The 27,544-nt window shown below is 45.3% G+C and overlaps 1 protein-coding gene and 1 non-coding gene across 2 annotated transcripts; one reads left to right on the plus strand and one right to left on the minus strand.

Moving 5' to 3' along the window:
* Positions 1-1,201: 1,201 nt before the first annotated feature.
* LOC119361504 lies at positions 1,202-3,440 on the plus strand. The gene is made up of 3 exons (XM_037626681.1): positions 1,202-2,206; positions 2,311-2,463; positions 3,111-3,440. Exons 1-3 carry the CDS (start codon positions 1,289-1,291, stop codon positions 3,438-3,440), a joined length of 1,401 nt encoding a protein of 466 aa, XP_037482578.1. The 5' UTR covers positions 1,202-1,288.
* Positions 3,441-4,422: 982 nt separating this feature from the next.
* LOC119266132 lies at positions 4,423-4,617 on the minus strand. The gene has a single exon (XR_005131873.1). It is a non-coding gene; the product is annotated as a U2 spliceosomal RNA (small nuclear RNA).
* Between the last annotated feature and the right edge of the window lie 22,927 nt (positions 4,618-27,544).

A 27,544-nucleotide genomic window follows, 5' to 3' on the forward strand; every position in this document is an offset into this window, starting at 1 on the left:
CTAACTCATAACACAGCCGCCGCCGCCGCCGCCCCTGCTGCCCCGCCGATGTTGCCCTGATGCCCCGCCGCTGTCGACCCTGCTGCTCCCCGACAGCCCCTGCTGGCCCGCCGATGTTGCCCTGATGCCCCGCCGCTGTCGACCCTGCTGCTCCCCGACAGCCCCTGCTGGCCCGCCGCCGTCGCTCCTGGTCCCGGGTGACCCTTGCAGGGAGCCGATTTTGTAGAAACGGCAAAAACAGAGAGGGGGAAGTGGAGGAGTGCAGGTGCAAGATGCTTATCGGTTGAGTCCAGCCCACATGGTCCCATCGACGCCGCCGGCCTGTGCGGTGATGCCGGCGGCCCTGAACCACGCGTAGCCGAGCGCACTGCAGTGGCTAGGAAGCCGGAACGGCGCCGGTGAGTGTTCCAGGCTGCCGACTCGTTGAGCCAATTCCACCCGCGTCCCCCTGCTACTCAGTTCGCTCCTGACTCCCCGCCTAGTGGTACAGCATCTGTTGCTGGTCGTCGCTACCGCACGTAGTGTTGTTGGTCCTTCTCTCGCCCCTTGCCTTCGCACTGGCCGGCCGCGTAGACTCCTGTGCTCTGAATGAACAGCAACTGATGCGATGCCATGCATAATCCCCGGCGCTTGGAGCGAGAGCAATCACTGATGTGTATTAGCGTTACAAAATCCCTCGTTTGCTAGTTGTTACCATGGAAGAATTTACCAGCTGCTTGCATGCTCGCCATGCTCCCATGGAATAATCAATATAGCAGTTATGCGCCGGCGACGGGAATGAACGAACAGGAAGAGCTCGTCTCACGTCTGTCTGCTCGGTCATTCAAGAACATGGGCAAATTCGAGATTTCACGCGGGAGAGGGCAAATCCTCAAAGTTCCAACTAAGAAGTGGCAAAATAGCAATTGCAAAGTAGACAGTGGCAAATTGTTAAAGTCCGAAGTAAGTGGTGGCAAGAAATCAAAATCCCCATCCATCTGCAGCCACCGACGCAGACTCCACTATCCAATGCATCCACCATCCAATGAACCACCAAATCGAAGCTGACGATCGATTTCAGCGGCACGACGGAGGAGGGAATCGAGGAGGAGTTCGGGGGTAGTCGGATCCATCGACCTGCCCGCGCGGCGGAGGTCCCTTCCAGTTCCAGATCGACGGCCACAGGCGGGAGGTGGGGGGAGCAAAGCGCAAGAGCAGCCGCGACCTTGAAACAGGAGGCCGCCGCCTGGGGCGCATATCGGCTCCATTGGTCCTAGCAAGCTAGGGTTTCAGTCAGTCAGTCGGGACCATGGAGTCGCCGCCGCCCAAGCGCAACGTCGGCCACGGCGGCGAGGACGGGATCAGCGCGCTCCCCGACCACCTCCTCCTCGACATCCTCGAGCGCCTCGACCTGCGCGAGGTGGTCTGCGCCGGCGCGCTCTCCACGCGGTGGCGGCACCTCCCCGGCCACCTCTCGCGCGTGCACCTCGACGCCGGTCACTTCCGCGGCGCCACGCCGCTCGAGGTCATGGACGCGTTCACGGGCGCGGCGCGGGCCTTGCTCACTCGGGTTCCTCCCGCCGAGGGCGTGTGCGAGAGTGGTGCCCTCAAGGTGCTCGTCCTCAGCTTCTACATGTCTTTCCCTCACCTGAGCTCCATAGGCCGCCTAGTCGAGGGCATCGTGAGCTTGGGCAACACCGAATGGCTTGAGTTTTGCATATCCCTGCCACCCACCGAGCCGCTGGGCAGCGCCATCGAGATTGGGCAGGAGTTCATGGCCTTCTCCCGTGCCTACCCAGTCGCCTTCTCATGGCTCACGACGCTTACGCTCGAATATCATGCTTTTGGACATTCGGGCATCACTGACCTCATTCGCACTTGCGGTAGGCTCAGGCACCTCAAGCTGAGAGTCTGCAGACTGCTTGACCTGCACTCCACGCTCAAGATTGATGTGCCGTGCTCTCAGCTCCAGGAGCTCGAGTTCATCGGATTTGGATGCACGCGGATCGAGCTCGTCTCTGTCCCGAAGCTTAGGCAAGTGGAGTGCTATCGTTGGCTCTTCAAGAACACTCCAGTGCGCTTCGGCTACGTTCCTGAGCTTCGCGGTTTAGTACTCTCTTCTAAAGCTAAGGCATGGCAAGAGCCATTCGCACTGAGCGAGTGCCTGTCAACGAGTACCGTTGCCAGGAACCTGTCAAAACTGACTCTGTGTTTTGGGTACCAAATGGTAAACTTAATTTTTGCGCACCACTTAAATATAAATCTTCTCCATCTTCATACCATGTGTTCTTCTCTACCAGTTTCAGTTGTGCATGTATGTTCTTGCTGCAGATTTGGATTCAGCCAGAATCTCCGAAGCAGCTCGTTGCTATGTTCAGAAACCTGACCTCTGTGCGTCTTTTCCGTATCTTCCGTGAGTGTGATCTGAGCTGGACACTGTTTATCCTTGAAGCTGCACCGGCCCTACATGATATGACAGTAAGTGTTACTTAAACTTCTTTCTAATTTAGTCAACATCTTAGCATGTATATTACTCATTCTACATTTTGACGATGATATGTTTTTGGATATTCAGAAACGTACCAAAAAGTTGATCTTATTTTCAACCACTCACCAACTTATCATAAATACTAGAAGTTGTGCATACAAGCCGCATTGTAGTTTTGCAGACAATGTCAATGCAAGGCAAAAAAATCCTACTGGATCGTATGATCGTATCTCATGCTAGAGTTCTCCAAAAATTCGTGTTTTTTTTTCAAAAAGGAGGAAATCCCAGACAATGTCAATGCAAGGCAAAAAAATCCTACTGGATCGTATGATCGTATCTCATGCTAGAGTTCTCTGAAAATTCGTGTTTTTTTCAAAAAGGAGGAAATCCCTGGCCTCTGCATGGAGTGATGCGCATTGCCCTCTTGATGAAAATTCTTTATTACAAAGTATCTTGGTTAAATGAAATATGAGGAATATGGTTGTAATTACAATTAAACTTGCGTAGGATTTAATTCATGCAAATTCCTCGAAAACTCTATCGGGGCCTAAACTTACATTCAATTGTTGTCACCTTGTCCTTCATGGGTCAGTGGCAAATTTAATTAACATGTGTTATTCACTTTCTATATCATTGCTTGAAGTTATCTCGACATTCATGTGTGAAGACGCCCGAGAAGAGTGCCGAGAAGACCAACGTGGTGTGGGAACCATCCAAGGATTTAAAGCACCTGAACTTGAAGGTGCTGCAGATCTACGGGTGCGAGGATGAAGACAAGGTGAGAAACTATATAAGGCTTGTCATGGAACGAGCTGTGGGGCTTTTTATAATCCAGTTGTATGGTGAAAGCCCATGCATGTACTGCGATGCCACCAACCTTGAAAGATCAGACGCGGAAAAAACTAGCAGGCGTTGGATTAAGGAGCAACTCACATATGGATCATCCTCATCTGTGGAGATAATTATTTGTTGACGGATATGGTCAGGGAATGCTAGTGGTCTCGTAATGCTCCCAGGCTTGGAAGAGGCGCAGCCAGTTGTAATTCTAATTTCTAGTTATTGGTAACCTGAGAATACTTGCTTCGTGTGGACCTCGCAATTCTAATTTCTGGTTATTGCTAGCCTGGGAATAGTTGATCGCACTGTGGCTAAATTAAAATGTGTGTACTTGAATCTGGACGCATGTTTTTCTCTTTCAGTTTACCGAGTAATTGCGCACCTACCTTATGCTGATTTTTTACCTGCCCTTTTTGGGACCTTTGCTTCCTGATGAAGTTGTCAGTCAATACAAAACATCAGACTGAAGTAATGGAGGCGAGATTGACTGTAGACAAAATATTTGTGGACCTTTTTGCTTTGTGTTGAGAAATTCCCTACTCATGGAGGTATGCTGTTTTGTGGCTTGAGGGTGCCATTCAAATTCTTGAGGCATTCTCTGTTTGGAATGTGACTGACTGAAAAAAAAAGGGTGCAAACTAATTGAGTTGTGCTCTTTTCACTTTGCTCCGGAAAAAATGGCCGGCAGCAGAACGGGATAGCATGCCTTTGACATCACAGCTATCTACAGTTTAATTTGGTCCAACATGAAGAGGATTGAGGAAGAGAGACGGAGGTAGGAGAGAAGAGCCCTGTTCGTCGCCTCCTCTGCGTGCTTGCTTGTAGTCTGAAAGGGACGACGAAGGGTTGATCAATCAAAAGTAATAATGGAAATAGAACGGTAGATGTCCATTGTCTGAAGCATCATTGTTTCTCAGTAACAGCAAACACAGAGTACATACAAGATGAAGACCTATTCTCAGAAACGGAGAGCAGGAGCAAGATGTAGACCTATTCTCCTCAGTGACTGCAAAATTGACATGCTTTTAAAGCCAAATGATTCCAAAACCAAGGTCTAAATCTTATCAATTTCTAAGAAGGGAGCTTCAGAATAAGCAAACACTTTGAAATTGGTTTGGTTGGGGTGTGCCAGCCTTGGCAGTAGTGAACGCCTAGGCGACACGCAAGGGGCCCAATAGCAAGCTACTGTGATGCCCCCTTTCCCTTAAAAAATAAATTTAATATCGTTGTGGGCATGTAGCCCACATATCAGATATTAAACTGATAAGAACAAATACTACACTTGATCTTAGCCAAAAGGCCGAGAAAGGTATGCTTCTCTTTGATGCCATGGGTCGCCTGATATAGCGTGCCTTCGCCTTCCCTCTGTTGTGGCTGCCCGAGGTGGGACTAAACAAAACGGCACAAACAAAAACAGAGCACTCTGTCCGTGGGCTGGTTATTTTGAGAGGTCTCTAGTGGAAGAAAGCCCAATATTGATGGGCTCGTGGTTCCGTAATATGAAGGCCTGGCGGTGCAACAACAATGACGATGGTATTGCTCTCTGAAGACGATGAAGGTGGGGAGAAGAAGAGGATGGTGATCTGAACCGTAAGCAGGATCAATTCCATGTAAGAACGTACAGCTCATTCATCAGATTGCTGTTTCAGGTTTCAGGTTTTCCGCTTCAGATTCCCAAGCGGGGTTCAAAGATTGATTTACCTCTTTCTTCTGATTAAGATGATCAGAGGAAAACTATCCACATATCGTTTAGACCATAAGAACATGATCTACATATCGTCTTACAAAAGAAATAAAGTGAATCGAATGATTGTTCAGTAGGTGAGCAAGGCACTTCAGCATCCTTGTTCCTAGTTTTATAGCACCCAAGTTTCGAGAAACTACTTGAGGAAGGCTAGATGAGGTGACCAAATATAAATACAGAAATCTCCAAATTAAGCACCGAAAAATGAAAGAGCGGCAAAAGAGAGGACGGGCTCGCGTGCTCCCGCGACGCGTTCCAATGAGACAGGGACACGTTCATCCGAGTATTAAATGCAATCGTATGAAGCAAGGAGCGATACGCTCCAAGCGAACAGTTCCATACGGCCACGGCGCCGTGATAATTAAAGGAAACGTGACGGGGCACTCTGTCTGTTCCGTTGGTACATGTATTTCTATTAAAAATACCAATAAGTTTGTTTAGATGTCAGCATGTAATGCACTCGTATGCTGTTTTTATCTATGCGGTTTGAAAAAAATTGTAAGACTATCAACTGACCATGCCATGCGCCCAACAAGTTGTTGAAAAAAAGCATTACCTCCTGCATTACGATGGAGTACACCTTCATTGCAGATGTGAGTTGTCCCGCCGCGATCTCATTATGAAAACAAACAACAAAAGGGTCCGTCCCTATCCTGGCATACACCAGAACAATGGTTCCAAAATTTGAGATCACCCACATCCGTAAATAGTCCAAGAACGACACTGAGCGTGGCTGCAAAACAAACATCCCTTCTGTTTGGGAGCATACTTCTAAACATAAAAAATTAAACACTGAAAATGTAAGACTTAAAAAGATTGAAAAAAGAAAAGAAAAAAACCTGTAAATAACATCTGATGATTTATCGAAATGAACAAAAAATTGTCCAAAAAGACTGATATGCAAAAAGGCAAATTATCTAAATTGATGGACAAATACACACGTAAAAAAAAGACGAAGCATACTGTCAGCTGTTTACAATTGTCGTTCAATGGATCTCCCCCTTAAACGCTACTCCCTCCGTCCGGGTTTATTAGGCCTCTTAGCATCACAAGCATGTCCTTTTTTATAAGGTCTCGCTTTGGAAAGATGCATGCATGCAACCATTTCATTGGTTGCATTGAAAGTCATTGTTGTTGATGCCATGGCTAGGCAATTAATACACTTCATGCGTGCTTTTTCATTGGCTGCATGCATGTGAGAGAGTGCATTGGGAGTGGAATGGAAGAATTAATGTGAGCAAATTACTATGTGTCTTGGTCTAAGAGATGTTGTATTTAGGCCTAATAAACACGGACGGGGGGAGTATGTGTGGAAGCTGCTGCATACCAACGGTTAAAAAAATATAGTTGGTCAAAAAAAAAGTGCCTCTGTGAACAAATCACAAAAAATTCTGCATGTGTTTTTTCATATTTTTTACATCATATACTAATGGAGGACCTAAATTACGCAGTTCAAATACCGTAAAACCTCTAGTACAAAATCAAGAAATTCTGTTTTCCCAAAAATATATTTCCAAAAAAAAAACACTTGCTCTTCACAACTACATCTAAGTTACCACAAGAAGGCATCACAAAATAAAATAAGCAAGATGTTTCACATATACTCCCTCCGTCCGAAAATACTTGTCATCAAAATAGACAAAAAGGATGTATCTACAACTAAAATACATCTAGATACATCCCCTTTTATTCATTTTGATGACAAGTATTTTCGGACGGAGGGAGTAGATTTTTAAAATAAATAAACCTACCATACACGCAACTACATCCGCGTGGCAAAAACCAAAACCACAAAAATGCTTTCTCCACCTCACAACTAGAGTGGAAGAAAACACCTCTCTTGACATATGACCATGCGACCATCATCATCCTCCCTATGAATATCATCATCACAATGTATACTCGACACGGCAGAGATATATATATATATGACCCACCGGGGTAGATGGTACACATTTTGGAACAAGTATTAGCAAAACCTGTTTTAAGAGGATTTTTAGGAAAACTAGTTCTAAATTGTTGCTATGTTAAAGCTGATTTATAGGATACCTTGTTTGGACTTGAAAAGTTCAGATAGTACTGATGTAAATCGATTTTCGTCTCTGGGTTCCTTTCGTCCGTGATCTGTCTTCCTCGACGAGCACACATGCATGCACGTGAACTCCATGGTACTAAAATGCGGCAAGCACGGTGATGCTCTTGAGTACGCGTTATCTTTTTGATGGTGTGGCTGCAATAGCATTAGCAACACATACAGCGAGGGCTCGCCAAAAACGGATGTGGCGACGGCGACCATGGGCAAGGCCCGGCAGCGGTGGCCATGGAGAGTGTTGACAGTAGAGGAGGCGGAAGCGGCGATGGCGACCATGGCCGAGAGCCTGCAGTGGCGGAGGGTGGAAGCGGCAACAGCGACTATGGTCGAGGGCCGGCAGCGACGGAGAGCCGAAGCCACGACGGAGAGCGGAAGCGGCAACAGCGACTATAACCGCCTGCTCGTCTAACACCACCGTCCGCTCTCACGGCGTCTCAGGCCGTCACGTACACACAATAAATATCCCCTCAACCACCACAGCTAATACCGCGTACGTCCCACATCCCGAGCCGAACGAACGCACGACGATACAGAGAGCGCGCGAGCTCGTCCACGCCAAGCAATTTTCGCCGAAAAATGCTCTAAACAGGTCACAGTAGGAAAGTCATGTATCTCTATCTCACCTTCTGTGAGGGATTTCCCCAAGATCTTCCAAAATGGTCAAACCTGAAAATATGTTGCTGCTACTTTTGATGGTTCGATGAGATCAACTATGCAAGTACTAAACTCTTTACAAAAAGAAAATAGTGAAACAAAAGATTTGAGAGAAAACAACTGAAGCACTTTCTAGACTTTCAAAAATCCGTTTCATTTCCTAGCAAAATGGCAAAGATCCTGTCTATCAGCTGAAGAGTGGAAATTTTTTCGAAATTAAAGGACCGAAGAGTGGAACTGGCTGCTTTGTTTATCGAAAAAGGGTTCCCCCGCTTTGGATACAAAGCAACCAACCGATACATCCAACGATAGATGCTGGGGTGGAAGCAGCACAGTCACGCCCAAAAGAAAAGAAAGAGAAAATACAAGAGAAACAGATGCCAACAACGGCGGATCGACAAAAACGAAGAAGAAGCCTCGTGGCCGCTGCACCCACCGGAGATCGCCCACCAAGCTCGAAGCCTCCGAAGCACCGGTACCAACCAGCACCTCCAAGAAGGGACGCGACGATGACAACTCTGCTGCCAAGGGTTTCCCCCGGTACGCTGTGAGGAGAGTGGAAGGGTAGCCCCGACGCCCTCCAGGAAGGTCCGGCGATACCCACAAGTGCCACCGCGTCGGTGTCGGCCAAGCCAACAGGGATTTCTCCCGATCCCAACCTCCACCTCAGGCACTCCAGAGCTCGCCACCAAACAGACCCTCACCCTGCGCCAACCCAGACACGAAGCTTCATAGCCGTCTCACCCCAGTACCGTGAAGCATGGTCCACACAAAGAAGAAGAGGAGCTGGGACTAGGGCAGCAGCGCCGGCGGCACGCGGGAGGGCCCCACCTCCATCGTCGAAGACGGTAGCTGACCGGACGCAATAGCAGGAACATACCAGGCCCGTGGCCGCACAGGCCTGCCCGGGATCTCCGAGGCCCGTAAAGTTCCCGCCTTCGCGCTGCAGCCGGCACGCCGTCGACGCCGCCACCCCTGTCCAAGCCGCTCCCCTGCCTCCCCGCACAGAAAGCCGCCACGTGGAAGCACCACCACCACGCGCAGCGCCGGCCACCACCACCAGGTCGCCGGACCGCCATCGACAGAACCGCACCACCACTGGCTGCTATGTTTAACTAATGATTTCCATAGATTAATGTTGTGTTTTCTCTCTTTCTTTTCGGGGTCGAAACGAACTGGCTGAAGTGCGTGGGACTTTTTCCTTTTCTGTTCCTTTTTTTTTGCAAATGGGGTGCTTTTCCTATTTGACGAAGGAGAGGGCCTACAATGAGGCATAATGGACCTGCCCAATAGCGCAATCAATTTTTTTTCTCTCTTTCTTTGTTTTTTGTAGGTTGGTTTTCATCTTTTTTTTCGTTTTTATATTCCTCTTTCAGTTGTTTTTGTTTTTCTTATTTCTTCTGGGTTTCAGGTTTTCTCTTGGTTTTTATTTTATTTTTGCATTTTCCCCTTCTACTTACATATTTTTATAATTAATAAACATTTTTTCAAATGTATTATGAACTTTTTTTAATATTACCCTAAACAGTTTTTAATATATGGTGACTATTTTGTAAAACATGTTGAACATTTTGGTAATATATGCCAAACTGTTTTGATACTCAATGAATATATTGTGAAACACGATGACCATTTTTTGGAAACATGCTGAACATTTTTCTATATATGTAGACATTTTTAATATATCATGAACAAAATTAATAACATGACAAACATTTTATTAACACATGATGAATATTTTACAAACGTAGACAAACATCTTCTAAATGCGCGGTGAATTTTTTTCACTTTATTTATTTATCATGATACTTATTTAGTATTTAGTTTATTTTAATAAGGTCTCGTGTGCAGGCTGATACGCGCTGATCGACTCAGTACAACGACTCAAGCCTAGCTGGGCTTGGTCCTTAAGTTTTTAGTGGGCCTCTTGATACAATATTACCAGCTTTGTTCTGAAGGACAATTATGAGACCAGCTTGATATAGGCATGACCGGACGCAATAGCAGGAACATACCAGGCCCGTGGCAGCACAGGCCCGCCCGGGATCTCTGAGGCCCGTAAAGTTCCCGCCTTCGCGCTGCAGCCGGCATGCCGTGGACGCCGCCGCCCCTCTCCAAGCCGCTCCCCTGCCTCCCCGCACAGAAAGCCGCCACGTGGAAGCACCACCACCACGCGCACCGCCGGCCACCACCACCAGGTTGCCGGACCGCCATCGACAGAACCGCACCACCACCACGCGCACCGCCGGCCACCACCACCAGGTTGCCGGACCGCCATCGACAGAACCGCACCACCACTGGTTGCTGTGTTTAACTAATGATTTCCATAGATTAATGTTGTGTTTTCTCTCTTTCTTTACGGGGTCGAAACGAACTGGCTGAAGTGCATGGGACTTTTTCCTTTTCTGTTCCTTTTTTTTTTGCAAATGGGGTGCTTTTCCTATTTGACGAAGGAGAGGGCCTACAATGAGGCATAATGGGCCTGCCCAATAGCGCAGTCAATTTTTTTCTCTTTCTTTGTTTTTTGTAGTCTGGTTTTCATCTTTTTTTTCGTTTTTATATTCCTCTTTCAGTTGGTTTTTAATTTTTTTTTCTGATTTCTTCTGGGTTTCAGGTTTTCTCTTGGTTTTTATTTTATTTCTGCATTTTCCCCTTCTACTTACATATTTTTATAATTACAATATAAACTTTTTTCAAATGTATTATAAACTTTTTTTAATATTACCCTAAACAGTTTTTAATATATGGTGACTATTTTGTAAAACATGTTGAACATTTTGGTAATATAGGCCAAACTGTTTTAATACTCAATGAATATATTGTGAAACACGATGGCCATTTTTTGGAAACATGCTGAACATTTTTCTATATATGTAAACATTTTTAATATACATGAACAAAATTAAATACATGACAAACATTTTATGAACACATGATGAATATTTTACAAACGTAGACGAACATCTTCTAAATGCGCGGTGCATTTTTTTCACTTTTTTAAATTATCATGATACTTATTTAGTATTTAGTTTATTTTAATAAGGTCTCGTGTGCAGGCTGATACGCGTTGATCGACTCAGTACGACGACTCAAGCCTAGCTGGGCTTGGTCCTTAAGTTTTTAGTGGGCCTCTTGATTCAATATTACCAGCTTTGTTTTGAAGGACAATTATACCAGTTGATATAGGCATGGTCAGCCATCTTAGGGAAATATTTCTCAAAAAAAAAAAAGCCATCTTAGGGAAATTTCCTCAAAAAAAAAACCATCTTAGGGGAAAACCAGGCGTGGTCAGCCTAACCCCAAATATAATTGTCAAGCCCATAAAGCCCACTCGCAGCAGGGAATGCACACAAGGCCTGCCTAACAAATGCACACAAAATGAATTCCCAGTGCTAAACAACAGAAGACAGTCTTCTAAAAAAACAACAACAACAACAGTAGACATATTCTTTCAAAAAAAAAACAGAGGACAGATTTGGCGCACATTTGCACTGTGATGAATTCCCAGCGTATACTCGGCTAACAAATACTCTCTCTGTACACCACTGATATGGCAAACTAGCTAGTCACAATCTACGGTTCTAAACTGTGGATGGCTTAACAAAGCTCAAGGCCGCTCGTCGAAGAAATCACAATCTACGGTTCTAAACTGTGGACGATTGTTGCTAGTAGTAGTGATGGCTGCATCATCATGATCATGAGCAGCAGCAGCAGCAGCAGCCCGATGATCTCGGTGCCCGCCTGATCTACACTTCTACCCTGACGAAGAGCACGAATAGTCGGTTCAGTGTTAGATGCTTCACGTGAGCCTTAGAAAAATACTACAAGGAACATCGTCCGGAGTAGCTAGGGCTCCCCTGACAGTTTCTCTGCCGACCATGCTATGCAACCAAACATACCTACAGAAATCTCCAAACAGATCCTCCAGCTCTAACAGATCAGAGTAGACTCACCTTATGCGAGGGCTTCCTCCAAGGCCTTCCAAGATGGCGAAGAGTCAAGCCTGGAAATATGTTACTACTACTTTTGAAGTTCAGATGAGATCAACTATGCAAGTACTAAATTCTATACACCAAAAAGTGTAAAACAAAACATATGAGAGAGAACATCTGAAGCACTTGCTAGTCTTTCAAACAAGACTCTGTTTCATTCCCTCGCAAAATGGCCAATATCCGGTCCATCACCTGAAGAGTGTAAGAATGAACGACAAAGGCTAACAAGACTAGCCATAGTAACAAAAAAAGCAGCATGAAGAAACAGAGTCTCGTCTTATAACGATTGCAGTTGAAGTTGAAATGCATTGGATATCCTTACATAACGATTTCAGACAAGAAACAGAGTCATAAAGCAACCATGTCAACTGACAACTGAGCTGAAGAGGAAGGAAACAGAGCAAAAATCACATACAAGTGGAAGTACATGAAACAAACACTACCACACACGATCTTCTGAGGATGGCGTCTGGTCTGGTGTTGGGATCATGTGGTCACGCTTCACAATGCCCGCGTGCGTGAGGAGAGCCCATATATGAGTAAGGAATTCCCCTCCTTGCGCGAGGCATTCCATGTGCTCCGCGGCTTTGTCCGATGGCGCGATATAGATGATGGTCTCAGCCCAGAATTCTGCCATCACCTTCCAGCGGAGGTCAACATCTTTCGCCTCCAGATCCCTCCCTAGCTTCAATCCTCTGATGAGGATGCTATCTTCATTGTTGTTGGTGGTGGAGTCTTGGACGATGGTAGTACGGTTGTTGTTGCTTCTGCTGCTGGAGTCGTGGATGATATTACTTGTGCCGCTACCACTGCTGGAGTCATGGACAATGTTATTCGAGTTGCTGCTGACTGGAGGAATATGGATTATGGTAGCATTGGCATCGGGGCCGTCGGAAGCATGGACGACAGGTTGATCCTCGTTGCTCCTGATGCTTTCAGAGTCTTGGATGACCCTTAGCAATCTATCCTTGGTCGGTTTGTCACCACCCAGCGCACTTTGTACTTTCTTCAGCACGTCATGGACGATGAATAGTGTGTCCGTAGGGTTCTCGGCAAGCAATTCTGGAACGAAGTACATTAAGTAGGCACAATATTTGGATAAGGTGGTGGCAACTTGCTGTGCACCATTGTGAAGGCCATCCTCTGCCCCATTGGAAGATGCAATATTGCAGTACTCAGTTGCGATGTGCCAAATAAGCATCACTGCTATTTGGCTATCATTCTCCAGTGTAGAGGAGAGGTCTCCAAGGACACCATTACGCTCCAATGCTGCTTTTCCATTAGTTAGAGGACCACCGCCGTTGCTATATATCCGCAAGCAAGAAATTATATTGCTCTTGACCAAATCAGGAACTGCAACAAAATTCTTCATTGATAATATCGTTGAATAAATGAGGTGGTATACTGCAAGACATAGAAAATCCTCGAACATGTTTCCTCTCTTGGGTTCCACATTGAGCCAATGGACAAGCAAGTTGCCTCCAATTACAGATGATTGGCCCATCTTATTTCTCCAATATCCAAAATAATTGATCCTCTTGCCGAGAAGATTGTCATACTTAAACCTTCTAAGAAACCGGATGATGGACGGAATGAGTTTGCATGTATCTCCCCTGGTATAGCTGCAAGCGAGTGAAACAGTGGCCCAATCCGATGTCAGGTATAGTATAGCCTGCAGAACTTCAAATAGAAGGAGAGCTCCCATAATCACCATTGTAACAGTAACATCAACCCTTCTTGTGCCAACCTCGATTATAGGGTCACGTGAATTGACAGTGGTGGGATATGTAAGCAGAAATAATCCGGTGATAGAAGTGCAAATCAATTTGAGAACAACCAGCAGAAAGAAATGAAGCTCTAAGGAAAACAGAGTTGCGTGCTTTGTGAAGAAGAAGTCATAGAGGAAGCCCAATTCTACCTCAATGACATGAAATGCTCCTGAGTAATGGTTTACTTGATCCTCTTCTGGCAGCAAACACTCAAGTGCAAACTTGAGCGTATTGGGTAGTCCGGCCTCGGCACAATCCATCTCAAAGTAGCGGCGTCGCAGCAAGTGAGACAGAGCAAACGAGAGGCATACATCTCTCAGCTGCTTTTTAAGCAGGATGTCATCATCAAATGCCATGCCCCAGATTGCCTCGATGGTGATGGCAGAATCCACACCACCTATGTTGTCTGGTCCCAGAAAATAATAATAACAGACAAGGTATTTGCAGCTGTCCATTGTGAAAGTCTCCTCCTGAACAGCTCTAGATCTTGTGTTCACCTTAACCAGAGCCCTCATGTAGTTGGCTACTAATTTGCTGGGAACAGAATTCTCGACCATCCAACCAGCACGTACTCTATACATATTGGTATAAAGCACCAGGCTCATTAAGGTAAGAAGAGAAACAAAAATTGGCCGTGAAAATCCTATTCCTTTAGGAGGACGAAGCAGCCTGAGTATAATGGTTATATACGCAAAATACTGAAGGAACTCAAAGAGGTAGCGCTTCCACCGCTTGTTGTCCTCGATATTATAAGCCATGAAAGCGTTGGCGGACCCGGTTGCCCAGAAGAGAATCAGGGCCCAAACAGGATACAACACATTCTTCACGGGCGAGGTCACCATCTGACCAAGGGTATAGGTGATCACAGGGAAGCTGAGCGTGTAAGCTAGCCAGAGAGTACCTTGGACGAACCAATGGCCCGACCGCCGGCGCCAAGGACCAAGCATGAGTTGCAGGAACAGCATCACGGCTGCCACGACCACAAAAGCTTCGTTCCGGATGACTATCCGCCGGGGATTCTCCAGATAGGGGGACAAGGCCTCCAGCGCCTGCGTCATGTTGATGGCATCTTGGTGACCATCCATGGCGATGACTCCCTAGCTCACTCTTTTTCTCGTGGATCTTTGCTCGTTTCAGAGCTCGTGTAAGCCTGACCTTGGGTGTGGTTATTGCCTACTGGTGGTTTAAAGGAGACATGTATGTCTTGTTTCTTCCTCCCAGTTGTTGCCACTTATTATATGCCTATATCAGTTGAGCAGTCATGATCCATCTTGTATTGTCACATACCACCTCCGTTGTGCTGCAGAAACAGAAACAAACAAATGGACTTCGCAAGTCAAGCCAATTTAAGCCGTCCGAGCAGCTATATGTATGTATATATATATATATATATATATATATATATATATATATATATATATATCTGCGTCGCCGTCCTAGTGAAGTCTCAACCGAAACAAGCATGATGGGGTACATCTAAGCAAACTAATTTTATAGAGTTAGTGGTCCAGAGATCACGACATCCGTGATTCCAAAAAGATCACGACATCCGTGATTCCAAAATTACAACAAATATAGTGATTACCCTTGGATCGATGTAGAAAGGTAAGCTACCATTGCAGATGTTATAATGTTTGTGTGCATCAAGTTGTTGGTGCAGTACTTATCTTGTACCCTCATTTTCAGGAAATAAGTCCCTCACCTTGTGAACTTTCTTAAGTTTGATGATCAAATTTACATAAAAGACATCAATATCTACTAGACCAAATAAATGCAGAATGAGAGGTTCCCCATCTGAATTTTCACTGAAAGTTGACCCAAGATTGTCCACCAAAACAAACAGTAGACAGAGAGAGAGTGCTACGATCCCGTAGCACCTCCCTGCGTCTCGCCGGGATATGGATCTCGAACCAAGAGGAATATCTCAGAGAGAGAGCTTGGAGGAGGGGAAAGGAGCAGGGAGGAAAGCTTGAACAAGGAACAATATTCGGGATTACAATTCGATGCCCTCACACACACGCCAGCCACACGCTTATATGCCTCATCCACACACACCACATGGACTGAGCCCCAAAGGCCCAGTAACACACAGGTGGGCCTGGCCCAGGTCGTTGCACTCCCCTCCTCTTAAGGAACAGGTCGTCCTCGACTGTTCATCATCAGGCCCTTGTCGTTGCAGTCACAGCTGAAGACCATTCCCAAGTCGCCATTGCAATCGGAAGTCCACTCCATGCGATCTTCCATTGCGTGCGTGTGTGTCCACCCACACGAACTAGCCTTGTTTGGAGAATTTGAGCCGGTTTAGAAAGTTTATCCCCCAACAGAAAGAGTGAATCCACGGTGTTTGAAGTAGGAGCTGGCGGGTCTGCCGGTTTGAGCAGCGAAACATGCACCACTGGATGAATCTTGCTAGCCTCTGGCAGGGCCAAACGAGATGCAACTTCTCCGACACGTTCAGTGATCTGATACGGGCCAAAGTACTTGAAACCCAACTTATGATTGGAGCGTCTGGCGAAAGTTTGTTGCACATAAGGCTGCAGCTTCAGAAATGCCCAGTCGCCGACTTGAAACTGTCGATCTGAGCGATTAGTGTCTTCTTGGTGTTTCATCCTGTGTTGAGCTCGCAACAGGTGTTCTCGAATCAACCCTTGCATTAGATTCCTTTCAGCCAGCCATCCAGACAGGTCTGAGGACAGAGTGCTCTGAAGATTGGCAATGCCCAAGTGTCGAGGTTGATACCCATACAGTACCTGAAATGGGGTTGTTCCAAGTGCAGAGTGGTAGTTTGTGTTGTACCAGTACTCAGCCTGAGAGAGCCAATAGGCCCACTTTTTGGGAGTTGAATGTACCAAGCATCTAAGAAAAGTTTCTAGACATTGATTCAACTTCTCCGTTTGACCATCGGTCTGGGGATGGTTTGCAGAACTCATATTCATCTTGGTGTTAGTGAGTTTGCACAATTCTTGCCAGATATTGCTGGTAAAGATAGGATCTCTGTCAGTAACCAGAACCTGGGGAAGACCATGAAGCTTATAGATGTTATCCACGTATATTTGTGCCACTTGTAGAGCAGTAAAGGGGTGACACAATGGAATGAAGTGCCCATATTTGCTGAACTTATCAATGACCACCAGAATTGTGTCAAAGTTTTTGCTCTTGGGGAGGCCTCCAATAAAACCCATGCTGACCATATTCCAAGCTTCTTTAGGAATGGGCAATGGACTTAATAGTCCTGGTTTCTTAATATGCTCAGACTTTGCTTGTTTGCACACCACACATGCTTGTACATAGGTCTGGATGTCCTGTTTCATTGCTGGCCAAGCAAACAGTCCCTTGATGCGTTGGTAAGTGCCGTGGAATCTAGAATGACCTCCAACTCCACTGTCATGCAAAGAAAGCAGAATAGCTTGGTGGGCTTCCTTGTTGTGGCCCAGCCAAATCATGTCATTGTACCTGATCACCCCTTGATGTAAAGAGTAACCTTTGTCATCAGAACCAGTCAGGGACAGTTCCTGCAATAATTCCTTTCTGCCTCATACTGCTGGTATCCTTCTGTCACAACTGCTAACCATTTGGGTGTGCAAAAGGAGAGAGTAGACAGTTCCATTGGGGCAGGAGATCTGGACAAGGCATCTACAGCTGCATTATCCATATGTTTTCTGTAGACGATGTTGTTTTGCAGACCTAGCAGTTTAAGAAATGCTTTTTGTTGCATGGTACCACTGAGTTTTTTCTCTTGGAGATGTGTCAAACTTTGATGATCTATGGAAATGGTGAAAGGTGCATGCTGCAGATAAGATTTCCATTTTTCCACAGCAAGGAGCACAGCCAAACATTCTTTTTCATATGTGGACAGAGCTTGAGCTTTGGGCCCCAGGGCTTTGCTAAGATAAGCAAGTGGATGACCTTCTTGCACCAGTACAACCCCAATGCCCTGATTACTAGCATCAGTTTCAATTGTAAAGTGCTTCTTGAAATCTGCGAGTGCCAAAACTGGTGCTTGAGCTAATGTTGTCTTAAGGTGTTGAAAAGCAGCCTCATTGGTTGGTGTCCAAGAAAACACAGTATCTTTCTTCAGTAGATCAGATAAACTCCTACTAATAATTCCATAGTTTTTGATAAATTTTCTGTAGTACCCTGTGAGGCCCAGGAATCCTCTGATATCTCTGGCACAGGTGGGCCTGGGCCACTCTTGCACAGCTCTGATCTTTGTGGGATCAGTTTGCACTCCTTTGCCACTGATAATATGTCCCAAGTATTCCAGCTTTGTTTGAGCAAAAGAGCATTTGCTGAGTTTCACAAACAGCTGATTTGCTTGAAGTATAGTGAAAACCTGATTGAGGTGCTCAAGATGTGTTTTCAAATCTGGGTTGTATATTAGGATGTCATCCATGAAGATAAGCACACAGTTTCTCAACAAATGGGCAAATTGTTGGAAATATGCCCTAGAGGCAATAATAAATTGGCTATTATTATTATATTTCCTTGTTCATGATAATCGTTTATTATCCATGCTATAATTGTATTGATAGGAAACTCAGATACATGTGTGGGTACATAGACAACACCATGTCCCTAGTAAGCCTCTAATTGACTAGCTCGTTAATCAATAGATGGTTATGGTTTCCTGACCATGGACATTGGATGTCGTTGATAACGGGAAAAAATCATTAGGAGAATGATGTGATGGACAAGACCCAATCCTAAGCCTAGCACAAAGATCGTGTAGTTCATATGCTAAAGCTTTTCTAATGTCAAGTATCATTTCCTTAGACCATGAGACTGTGCAACTCCCGGATACCGTAGGAATGCTTTGGGTGTACCAAACGTCACAACGTAACTGGGTGGCTATAAAGGTGCACTACGGGTATCTCCGAAAGTGTCTGTTGGGTTGGCACGAATCGAGACTGGGATTTGTCACTCTGTTTGACAGAGAGGTATCTCTGGGCCCACTCGGTAGGACATCATCATAATGTGCACAATGTGACCAAGGGGTTGATCACGGGATGATGTGTTACAGAACGAGTAAAGAGACTTGCCGGTAACGAGATTGAACAAGGTATCGGCATACCGACGATCGAATCTCGGGCAAGTACAATACCGCTAGACAAAGGGAATTGTATACGGGATTGATTGAGTCCTTGACATCGTGGTTCATCCGATGAGATCATCGTGGAACATGTGGGATCCAACATGGGTATCCAGATCCCACTGTTGGTTATTGACCGGAGAACGTCTCGGTCATGTCTGCATGGTTCCCGAACCCGTAGGGTCTACACACTTAAGGTTCGATGACGCTAGGGTTATAGGGAATAGATATACGTGGTTACCGAATGTTGTTTGGAGTCCCGGATGAGATCCCTGAAGGAAATATGCCCTAGAGGCAATAATGAAGTTATAATTTATTTCCTCATATCATGATAAATGTTTATTATTCATGCTAGAATTGTATTAACCGGAAACATGATACATGTGTGAATACATAGACAAACATATAGTCACTAGTATGCCTCTACTAGACTAGCTCGTTAATCAAAGATGGTTATGTTTCCTAACCATAGACATGTGTTGTCAGTTGATTAATGGGATCACATCATTAGGAGAATGATGTGATTGACATGACCCATTCCGTTAGCCTAGCACTTGATCGTTTAGTATATTGTTATTGCTTTCTTCATGACTTATACATGTTCCTGTAACTATGAGAATTATGCAACTCCCGTTTATCGGAGGAACACTTTGGGTACTATCAAACGTCACGACGTAACTGGGTGATTATAAAGGAGTACTACAGGTGTCTCCGAAGGTACATGTTGAGTTGGCGTATTTCGAGATTAGGTTTTGTCACTCCGATTGTCGGAGAGGTATCTCTAGGCCCTCTCGGTAATGCACATCACTATAAGCCTTGCAAGCAATGTGACCAAATGAGTTGGTTACGGGATGATGCATTACGGAACGAGTAAAGAGACTTGCCGGTAACGAGATTGAACTAGGTATTGGATACCGACGATCAAATCTCGGGCAAGTAACATACCGATGACAAAGGGAACAACGTATGTTGTTATGCGGTTTGACCGATAAAGATCTTCGTAGAATATGTAGGAACCAATATGAGCATCCAGGTTCCGCTATTGGTTATTGACCGAGAATAGTTCTAGGTCATGTCTACATAGTTCTCGAACCCGTAGGGTCCGCACGCTTAACGTTACGATGACAGTTTTATTATGAGTTTATAAGTTTTGATGTACCGAAGTTTGTTCGGAGTTCCGGATGTGATCACGGACGTAACGAGGAGTCTCGAAATAGTCGAGACATAAAGATTGATATATTGGAAGCCTATATTTGGACATCGGAATCGTTCCGGGTGAAATCGGCATTTTACCGGAGCACCGGGAGGTTACCGGAACCCCCCCCCCCCGGGGGGGTTATTGGGCCTACATGGGCCTCGAGGGAGAAGAGGGAAGGAGGCAGGAGGAGGCCACGCGCCCCTCCCCTTCCTAGTCCGAATAGAACAAGGGAAGGGGGGCGGCGCCCCCCCCCTTTCCTTCCCCTCTTCCTCCTCTTTCCCCCCTTCTCCTATTCCAACTAGGAAAGAAGGGAGTCCTACTCCCGGTGGGAGTAGAGTAGGACTCCCCCCTTGGCGCGCCCTCCTTGGCCGGCCGCCTCCTCCCCCCTGGCTCCTTTATATACGGGGGCGGGGGGGCACCCATAGACACACAAGTTGATCTACGGATCGTTCCTTAGCCGTGTGCGGTGCCCCCCTCCACCATATTCCACCTCGGTCATATCATCGCGAAGCTTAGGCGAAGCCCTGCGCCGGTAGAACATCATCATCATCACCACGCCGTCGTGCTGACGGAACTCATCCCCGAAGCTTTGCTGGATCGGAGCCCGGGGATCGTCATCGAGCTGAACGTGTGCTGAACTCGGAGGTGCCGTACGTTCGGTACTTGGATCGGTTGGATCGTGAAGACGTACGACTACATCAACCGCGTTGTGCTAATGCTTCCGCTTACGGTCTACAAGGGTACGTGGACAACACTCTCCCTCTCGTTGCTATGCCATCACCATGATCTTGCGTGTGCGTAGGAATTTTTTTGAAATTACTACGTTCCCCAACAGTGGCATCCGAGCCTAGGTTTTATGCGTTGATGTTATATGCACGAGTAGAACACAAGTGAGTTGTGGGCGATACAAGTCATACTGCTTACCAGCATGTCATACTTTGGTTCAGCGGTATTGTGAGATGAAGCGGCCCGGACCGACATTACGCGTACGCTTACGCGAGACTGGTTTCACCGTTGCGAGCACTCATGCTTAAAGGTGGCTGGCGGGTGTCTGTCTCTCTCACTTTAGCTGAATCAAGTGTGGCTACGCCCGGTCCTTGCGAAGGTTAAAACAGCACCAACTTGACAAACTATCGTTGTGGTTTTTATGCGTAGGTAAGAACGGTTCTTGCTAAAGCCCGTAGCAGCCACGTAAAATTTGCAACAACAAAGTAGAGGACGTCTAACTTGTTTTTGCAGGGCATGTTGTGATGTGATATGGTCAAGACGTGATGCTATATTTTATTGTATGAGATGATCATGTTTTGTAACCAAAGTTATCGGCAACTGGCAGGAGCCATATGGTTGTCGCTTTATTGTATGAAATGCAAACGCCCTGTAATTGCTTTACTTTATCTCTAAGCGGTAGCGATAGTCGTAGAAGCAATAGATGGCGTAACGACAACGATGCTATGATGAAGATCAAGGTGTCGCGCCGGTGACGATGGTGATCACGACGGTGCTTCGAAGATGGAGATCACAAGCACAAGATGATGATGGCCATATCATATCACTTATATTGATTGCATGTGATGTTTATCCTTTATGCATCTTATCTTGCTTTGATTGACAGTAGCATTTTAAGATGATCTCTCACTAATAATCAAGAAGTGTTCTCCCTGAGTATGCACCGTTGCGAAAGTTCTTCGTGCTGAGACACCACGTGATGATCGGGTGTGATAGGCTCTACGTTCAAATACAACGGGTGCAAAACAGTTGCACACGTGGAATACTCAGGTCATACTTGACGAGCCTAGCATATACAGATATGGCCTCGGAACACGGAGACCGAAAGGTCGAGCGTGGATCATATAGTAGATACGATCAACATAGTGATGTTCACCATTGAAACTACTCCATCTCACGTGATGATCGGACATGGTTTAGTTGATTTGGATCACGTGATCACTTAGATGACTAGAGAGATGTCTGTCTAAGTGGGAGTTCTTAAGTAATATGATTAATTGAACTTAAATTTATCATGAAACTTAGTACATGATAGTATTTTGCTTGTCTATGTTTGTTTGTAGATAGATGGCTCGTGCTGTTGTTCCGTTAAATTTTAATGCGTTCCTTGAGAAAGCAAAGTTGAAAGATGATGGTAGCAATTACACGGACTGGGTCCGTAACCTAAGGATTATCCTCATTGCTGCACAGAAAAGTTACATCCTGGAAGCACCGCTGGGTGCCAGGCCTGCTGCTGATGCAACTGACGACGTTAAGAACGTCTGGCAGAGCAAAGCTGGTGACTACTCGATAGTTCAGTGTGCCATGCTTTACGGCTTAGAACCGGGTCTTCAACGATGTTTTGAACGTCATGGGGCATATGAGATGTTCCAGGAGTTGAAGTTAATATTTCAAGCAAATGCCCGGATTGAGAGATATGAAGTCTCCAATAAGTTCTACAGCTGCAAGATGGAGGAGAATAGTTCTGTCAGTGAACACATACTCAAAATGTCTGGGTATAATAATCACTTGATTCAACTGGGAGTTAATCTTCCTGATGATAGTGTCATTGACAGAATTCTTCAATCACTGCCACTAAGCTACAAGAGCTTCGTGATGAACTATAATATGCAAGGGATGAACAAGACTATTCCCGAGCTCTTCGCAATGCTAAAAGCCGCGGAGGTAGAAATCAAGAAGGAGCATCAAGTATTGATGGTTAACAAAACCACCAGTTTCAAGAAAAAGGGCAAAGGGAAGAAGAAGGGGAACTTCAAAAAGAACAGCAAGCAAGTTGCTGCTCAAGAGAAGAAACCCAAGTCTGGACCTAAGCCTGAAACTGAGTGCTTCTACTGCAAGCAGACTGGACACTGGAAGCGGAACTGCCCCAAGTATTTGGCGGATAAGAAGGATGGCAAAGTGAACAAAGGTATATGTGATATATATGTTATTGATGTGTACCTTACTAATGCTCGCAGTAGCACCTGGGTATTTGATACTGTTTTTGTTGCTAATATTTGCAACTCGAAACAGGGACTATGGATTAAGCGAAGATTGGCTAAGGACGAGGTGACGATGTGCGTGGGAAATTGTTCCAAAGTCGATGTGATCGCGGTCGGCACGCTACCTCTATATCTACCATCGGGATTAGTTTTAGACCTAAATAATTGTTATTTGGTGCCAGCGTTAAGCATGAACATTATATCTGGATCTTGTTTGATGCGAGACGGTTATTCATTTAAATCAGAGAATAATGGTTGTTCTATTTATATGAGTAATATCTTTTATGGTCATGCACCCTTGAAGAGTGGTCTATTTTTATTAAATCTCGATAGCAGTGATACACATATTCATAGTGTTGAAACCAAAAGATGCAGAGTTAATAATGATAGTGCAACTTATTTGTGGCACTGCTGTTTAGGTCATATCGGTGTAAAACGTATGAAGAAACTCCATACTGATGGGATTTTGGAATCACTTGATTATGAATCACTTGGTACTTGCGAACCGTGCCTCATGGGCAAGATGACTAAAACGCCGTTCTCCAGAACTATGGAGCGAGCAACTGACTTGTTGGAAATCATACATACTGATGTTTGTGGTCCAATGAATGTTGAAGCTCGCGGCGGATATCGTTATTTTCTCACCTTCACAGATGATTTGAGCAGATATGGGTATATCTACTTGATGAAACACAAGTCTGAAACATTTGAAAAGTTCAAAGAATTTCAGAGTGAAGTAGAAAATCATCGTAACAGGAAAAAAAAATTTCTACGATCTGATCGTGGAGGAGAATATTTGAGTTACGAGTTTGGTCTACACTTGAAACAACACGGAATAGTTTCGCAACTCACGCCACCTGGAACACCACAACGAAATGGTGTGTCCGAACGTCGTAATCGTACTTTACTAGATATGGTGCGATCCATGATGTCTCTTACTGATTTACCGCTATCGTTTTGGGGTTATGCTTTAGAGACGGCCGCATTCACGTTAAATAGGGCACCATCAAAATCCGTTAAGACGACGCCTTATGAACTATGGTTTGGCAAGAAACCAAAGTTGTCGTTTCTTAAAGTTTGGGGCTGCGATGCTTATGTGAAGAAACTTCAACCAGATAAGCTCGAACCCAAATCGGAGAAATGTGTCTTCATAGGATACCCAAAAGAGACTATTGGGTACACCTTCTATCACAGATCTGAGGGCAAGATTTTCGTTGCTAAAATCGGATCCTTTCTAGAGAAGGAGTTTCTCTCGAAAGAAGTGAGTGGGAGGAAAGTAGAACTTGATGAGATAACTGTATCTACTCCCTTATTGGAAAGTAGTTCATCACAAGAACCGGTTCCTGTGACAACTACTCCAATTAGTGAGGAAGCTAATGATATTGATCATGAAACTTCAGATCAAGTTTCTACTGAACCTCGTAGGTCTACCAGAATAAGATCCGCACCAGAGTGGTACGGTAATCCAATTTTGGAAGTCATGTTGCTTGACCATGATGAACCTACGAACTATGAGGAAGCGATGATGAGCCCAGATTCCGCAAAATGGCTAGGGGCCATGAAATCTGAGATGGGATCCATGTATGAAAACAAAGTATGGACTTTGGTTGACTTGCCCGATGATCGGCAAGCCATTGAGAATAAATGGATTTTTAAGAAGAAGACTGACGCTGATGGAAATATAACTGTCTATAAAGCTCGACTTGTTGCGAAAGGTTTTCGACAAGTTCAAGGGGTTGACTATGATGAGACTTTCTCACCCGTAGCGATGCTTAAGTCTGTCCGAAACATGTTAGCTATTGCTGCATTTCATAATTATGAAATTTGGCAAATGGATGTCAAAACTGCATTCTTGAATGGATTTCTGGAAGAAGAGTTGTATATGATGCAGCCAGAAGGTTTTGTAGATCCAAAAGGTGCTAACAAAGTGTGCAAGCTCCAGCGTTCTATTTATGGACTGGTGCAAGCATCTCGGAGTTGGAATAAACGCTTTGATAGTGTGATCAAAGCATATGGTTTTATACAGACTTTTGGAGAAGCCTGTATTTACAAGAAAGTGAGTGGGGGCTCTGTAGCATTTCTGATATTATATGTAGATGACATATTATTAATTGGAAATGATATAGAATTTCTGGATAGCATAAAGGGATACTTGAATAAAAGTTTTTCAATGAAAGACCTCGGTGAAGCTGCTTATATATTGGGCATCAAGATCTATAGAGATAGATCAAGACGCTTAATAAGACTTTCACAAAGCACATACCTTGATAAAATTTTGAAAAAGTTCAAAATGGATCAGGCAAAGAAAGGGTTCTTGCCCGTACTACAAGGTGTGAAGTTGAGTTAAACTCAATGCCCAACCACATCAGAAGATAGAGAGAAAATGAAAGATGTTCCCTATGCTTCAGCCATAGGCTCTATCATGTATGCAATGCTGTGTACCAGACCTGGCGTATGCTTAGCAATAAGCTTGGCAGGAAGGTACCAAAGTAATCCAGGAGTTGATCACTAGACAGCGGTCAAGAACATCCTGAAATACCTAAAAAGGACTAAGGATATGTTTCTCGTATATGGAGGTGACAAAGAGCTAGTCGTAAATGGTTACGTCGATGCAAGCTTTGACACTGATCCGGACGATTCTAAATCGCAAACCGGATACGTGTTTTTATTAAACGGTGGAGCTGTAAGTTGGTGCAGTTCTAAACAAAGCGTCGTGGCGGGATCTACATGTGAAGCGGAGTACATAGCTGCTTCGGAAGCAGCAAATGAAGGAGTCCAGATGAAGGAGTTCATTTCCGATCTAGGTGTCATACCTAGTGCATCGGGACCAATGAAAATCTTCTGTGACAATACTGGTGCAATTGCCTTGGCAAAGGAATCCAGATTTCACAAGAGGACCAAGCACATCAAGAGACGCTTCAATTCCATTCGGGACCAAGTCCAAGTGGGAGACATAGAGATTTGCAAGATACATACGGATCTGAATGTTGCAGACCCGTTGACTAAGCCACTCTCACGAGCAAAACATGATCAGCACCAAGACTCCATGGGTGTTAGAATCATTACTATGTAATCTAGATTATTGACTCTAGTGCAAGTGGGAGACTGAAGGAAATATGCCCTAGAGGCAATAATAAAGTTATTATTTATTTCCTCATATCATGATAAATGTTTATTATTCATGCTAGAATTGTATTAACCGGAAACATGATACATGTGTGAATACATAGACAAACATATAGTCACTAGTATGCCTCTACTAGACTAGCTCGTTAATCAAAGATGGTTATGTTTCCTAACCATAGACATGTGTTGTCATTTGATTAATGGGATCACATCATTAGGAGAATGATGTGATTGACATGACCCATTCCGTTAGCCTAGCACTTGATCGTTTAGTATATTGCTATTGCTTTCTTCATGACTTATACATGTTCCTGTAACTATGAGAATTATGCAACTCCCGTTTACGGGAGGAACACTTTGGGTACTACCAAATGTCACAATGTAACTGGGTGATTATAAAGGAGTACTACAGGTGGCTCCGAAGGTACATGTTGAGTTGGCGTATTTCGAGATTACTTTTTGTCACTCCGATTGTCGGAGAGGTATCTCTAGGCCCTCTCGGTAATGCACATCACTATAAGCCTTGCAAGCAATGTGACCAAATGAGTTGGTTACGGGATGATGCATTAATGAACGAGTAAAGAGACTTGCCGGTAACGAGATTGAACTAGGTATTGGATACCGACGATCAAATCTCGGGCAAGTAACATACCGATGACAAAGGGAACAACGTATGTTGTTATGCGGTTTGACCGATAAAGATCTTCGTAGAATATGTAGGAACCAATATGAGCATCCAGGTTCCGCTATTGGTTATTGACCGAGAATAGTTCTAGGTCATGTCTACATAGTTCTCGAACCCGTAGGGTCCGCACGCTTAACGTTACGATGACAGTTTTATTATGAGTTTATAAGTTTTGATGTACCAAAGTTTGTTCGGAGTCCCGGATGTGATCACGGACGTAACGAGGAGTCTCGAAATAGTCGAGACATAAAGATTGATATATTGGAAGCCTGTATTTGGACATCGGAATCGTTCCGGGTGAAATCGGCATTTTACCGGAGCACTGGGAGGTTACCGGAACCCCCCCCCCCCCGGGGGGTTATTGGGCCTACATGGGCCTCGAGGGAGAAGAGGGAAGGAGGCAGGAGGGGGCCGCGCGCCCCTCCCCTTCCTAGTCCGAATAGGACAAGGGAAGGGGGGCGGCGCCCCCCCTTTCCTTCCCCTCTTCCTCCTCTTTCCCCCCTTCTCCTATTCCAACTAGGAAAGAAGGGAGTCCTACTCCCGGTGGGAGTAGGACTCCCCCCTTGGCGCGCCCTCCTTGGCCGACCGCCTCCTCCCCCTGGCTCCTTTATATACGGGGGCGGGGGGGCACCCATAGACACACAAGTTGATCTACGGATCGTTCCTTAGCCGTGTGCGGTGCCCCCCTCCACCATATTCCACCTCGGTCATATCGTCGCGAAGCTTAGGCGAAGCCCTGCGCCGGTAGAACATCATCATCGTCACCACGCCGTCGTGCTGACGGAACTCATCCCCGAAGCTTTGCTGGATCGGAGCCCGGGGATCGTCATCGAGCTGAACGTGTGCTGAACTCGGAGGTGCCGTACGTTCGGTACTTGGATCGGTTGGATAGTGAAGACGTACG

The sequence above is a fragment of the Triticum dicoccoides genome, chromosome 2B (genome assembly GCF_002162155.2).
Source record: "Triticum dicoccoides isolate Atlit2015 ecotype Zavitan chromosome 2B, WEW_v2.0, whole genome shotgun sequence".
Taxonomy (NCBI): Eukaryota; Viridiplantae; Streptophyta; class Magnoliopsida; order Poales; family Poaceae; genus Triticum; species Triticum dicoccoides.

What these genes read in the sequence shown, in the direction of transcription:
- LOC119361504 (XM_037626681.1), top strand. Translation starts at nt 1,289, where the DNA reads ATGGAGTCGCCGCCGCCCAAGCGCAACGTCGGCCACGGCGGCGAGGAC. An exon ending in TGTGTTTTGGGTACCAAATG is followed by an intron (nt 2,207 to 2,310) that starts GTAAACTTAATT and finishes TTCTTGCTGCAG; the next exon opens with ATTTGGATTCAGCCAGAATC. An exon ending in TACATGATATGACAGTAAGT is followed by an intron (nt 2,464 to 3,110) that starts GTTACTTAAACT and finishes CATTGCTTGAAG; the next exon opens with TTATCTCGACATTCATGTGT.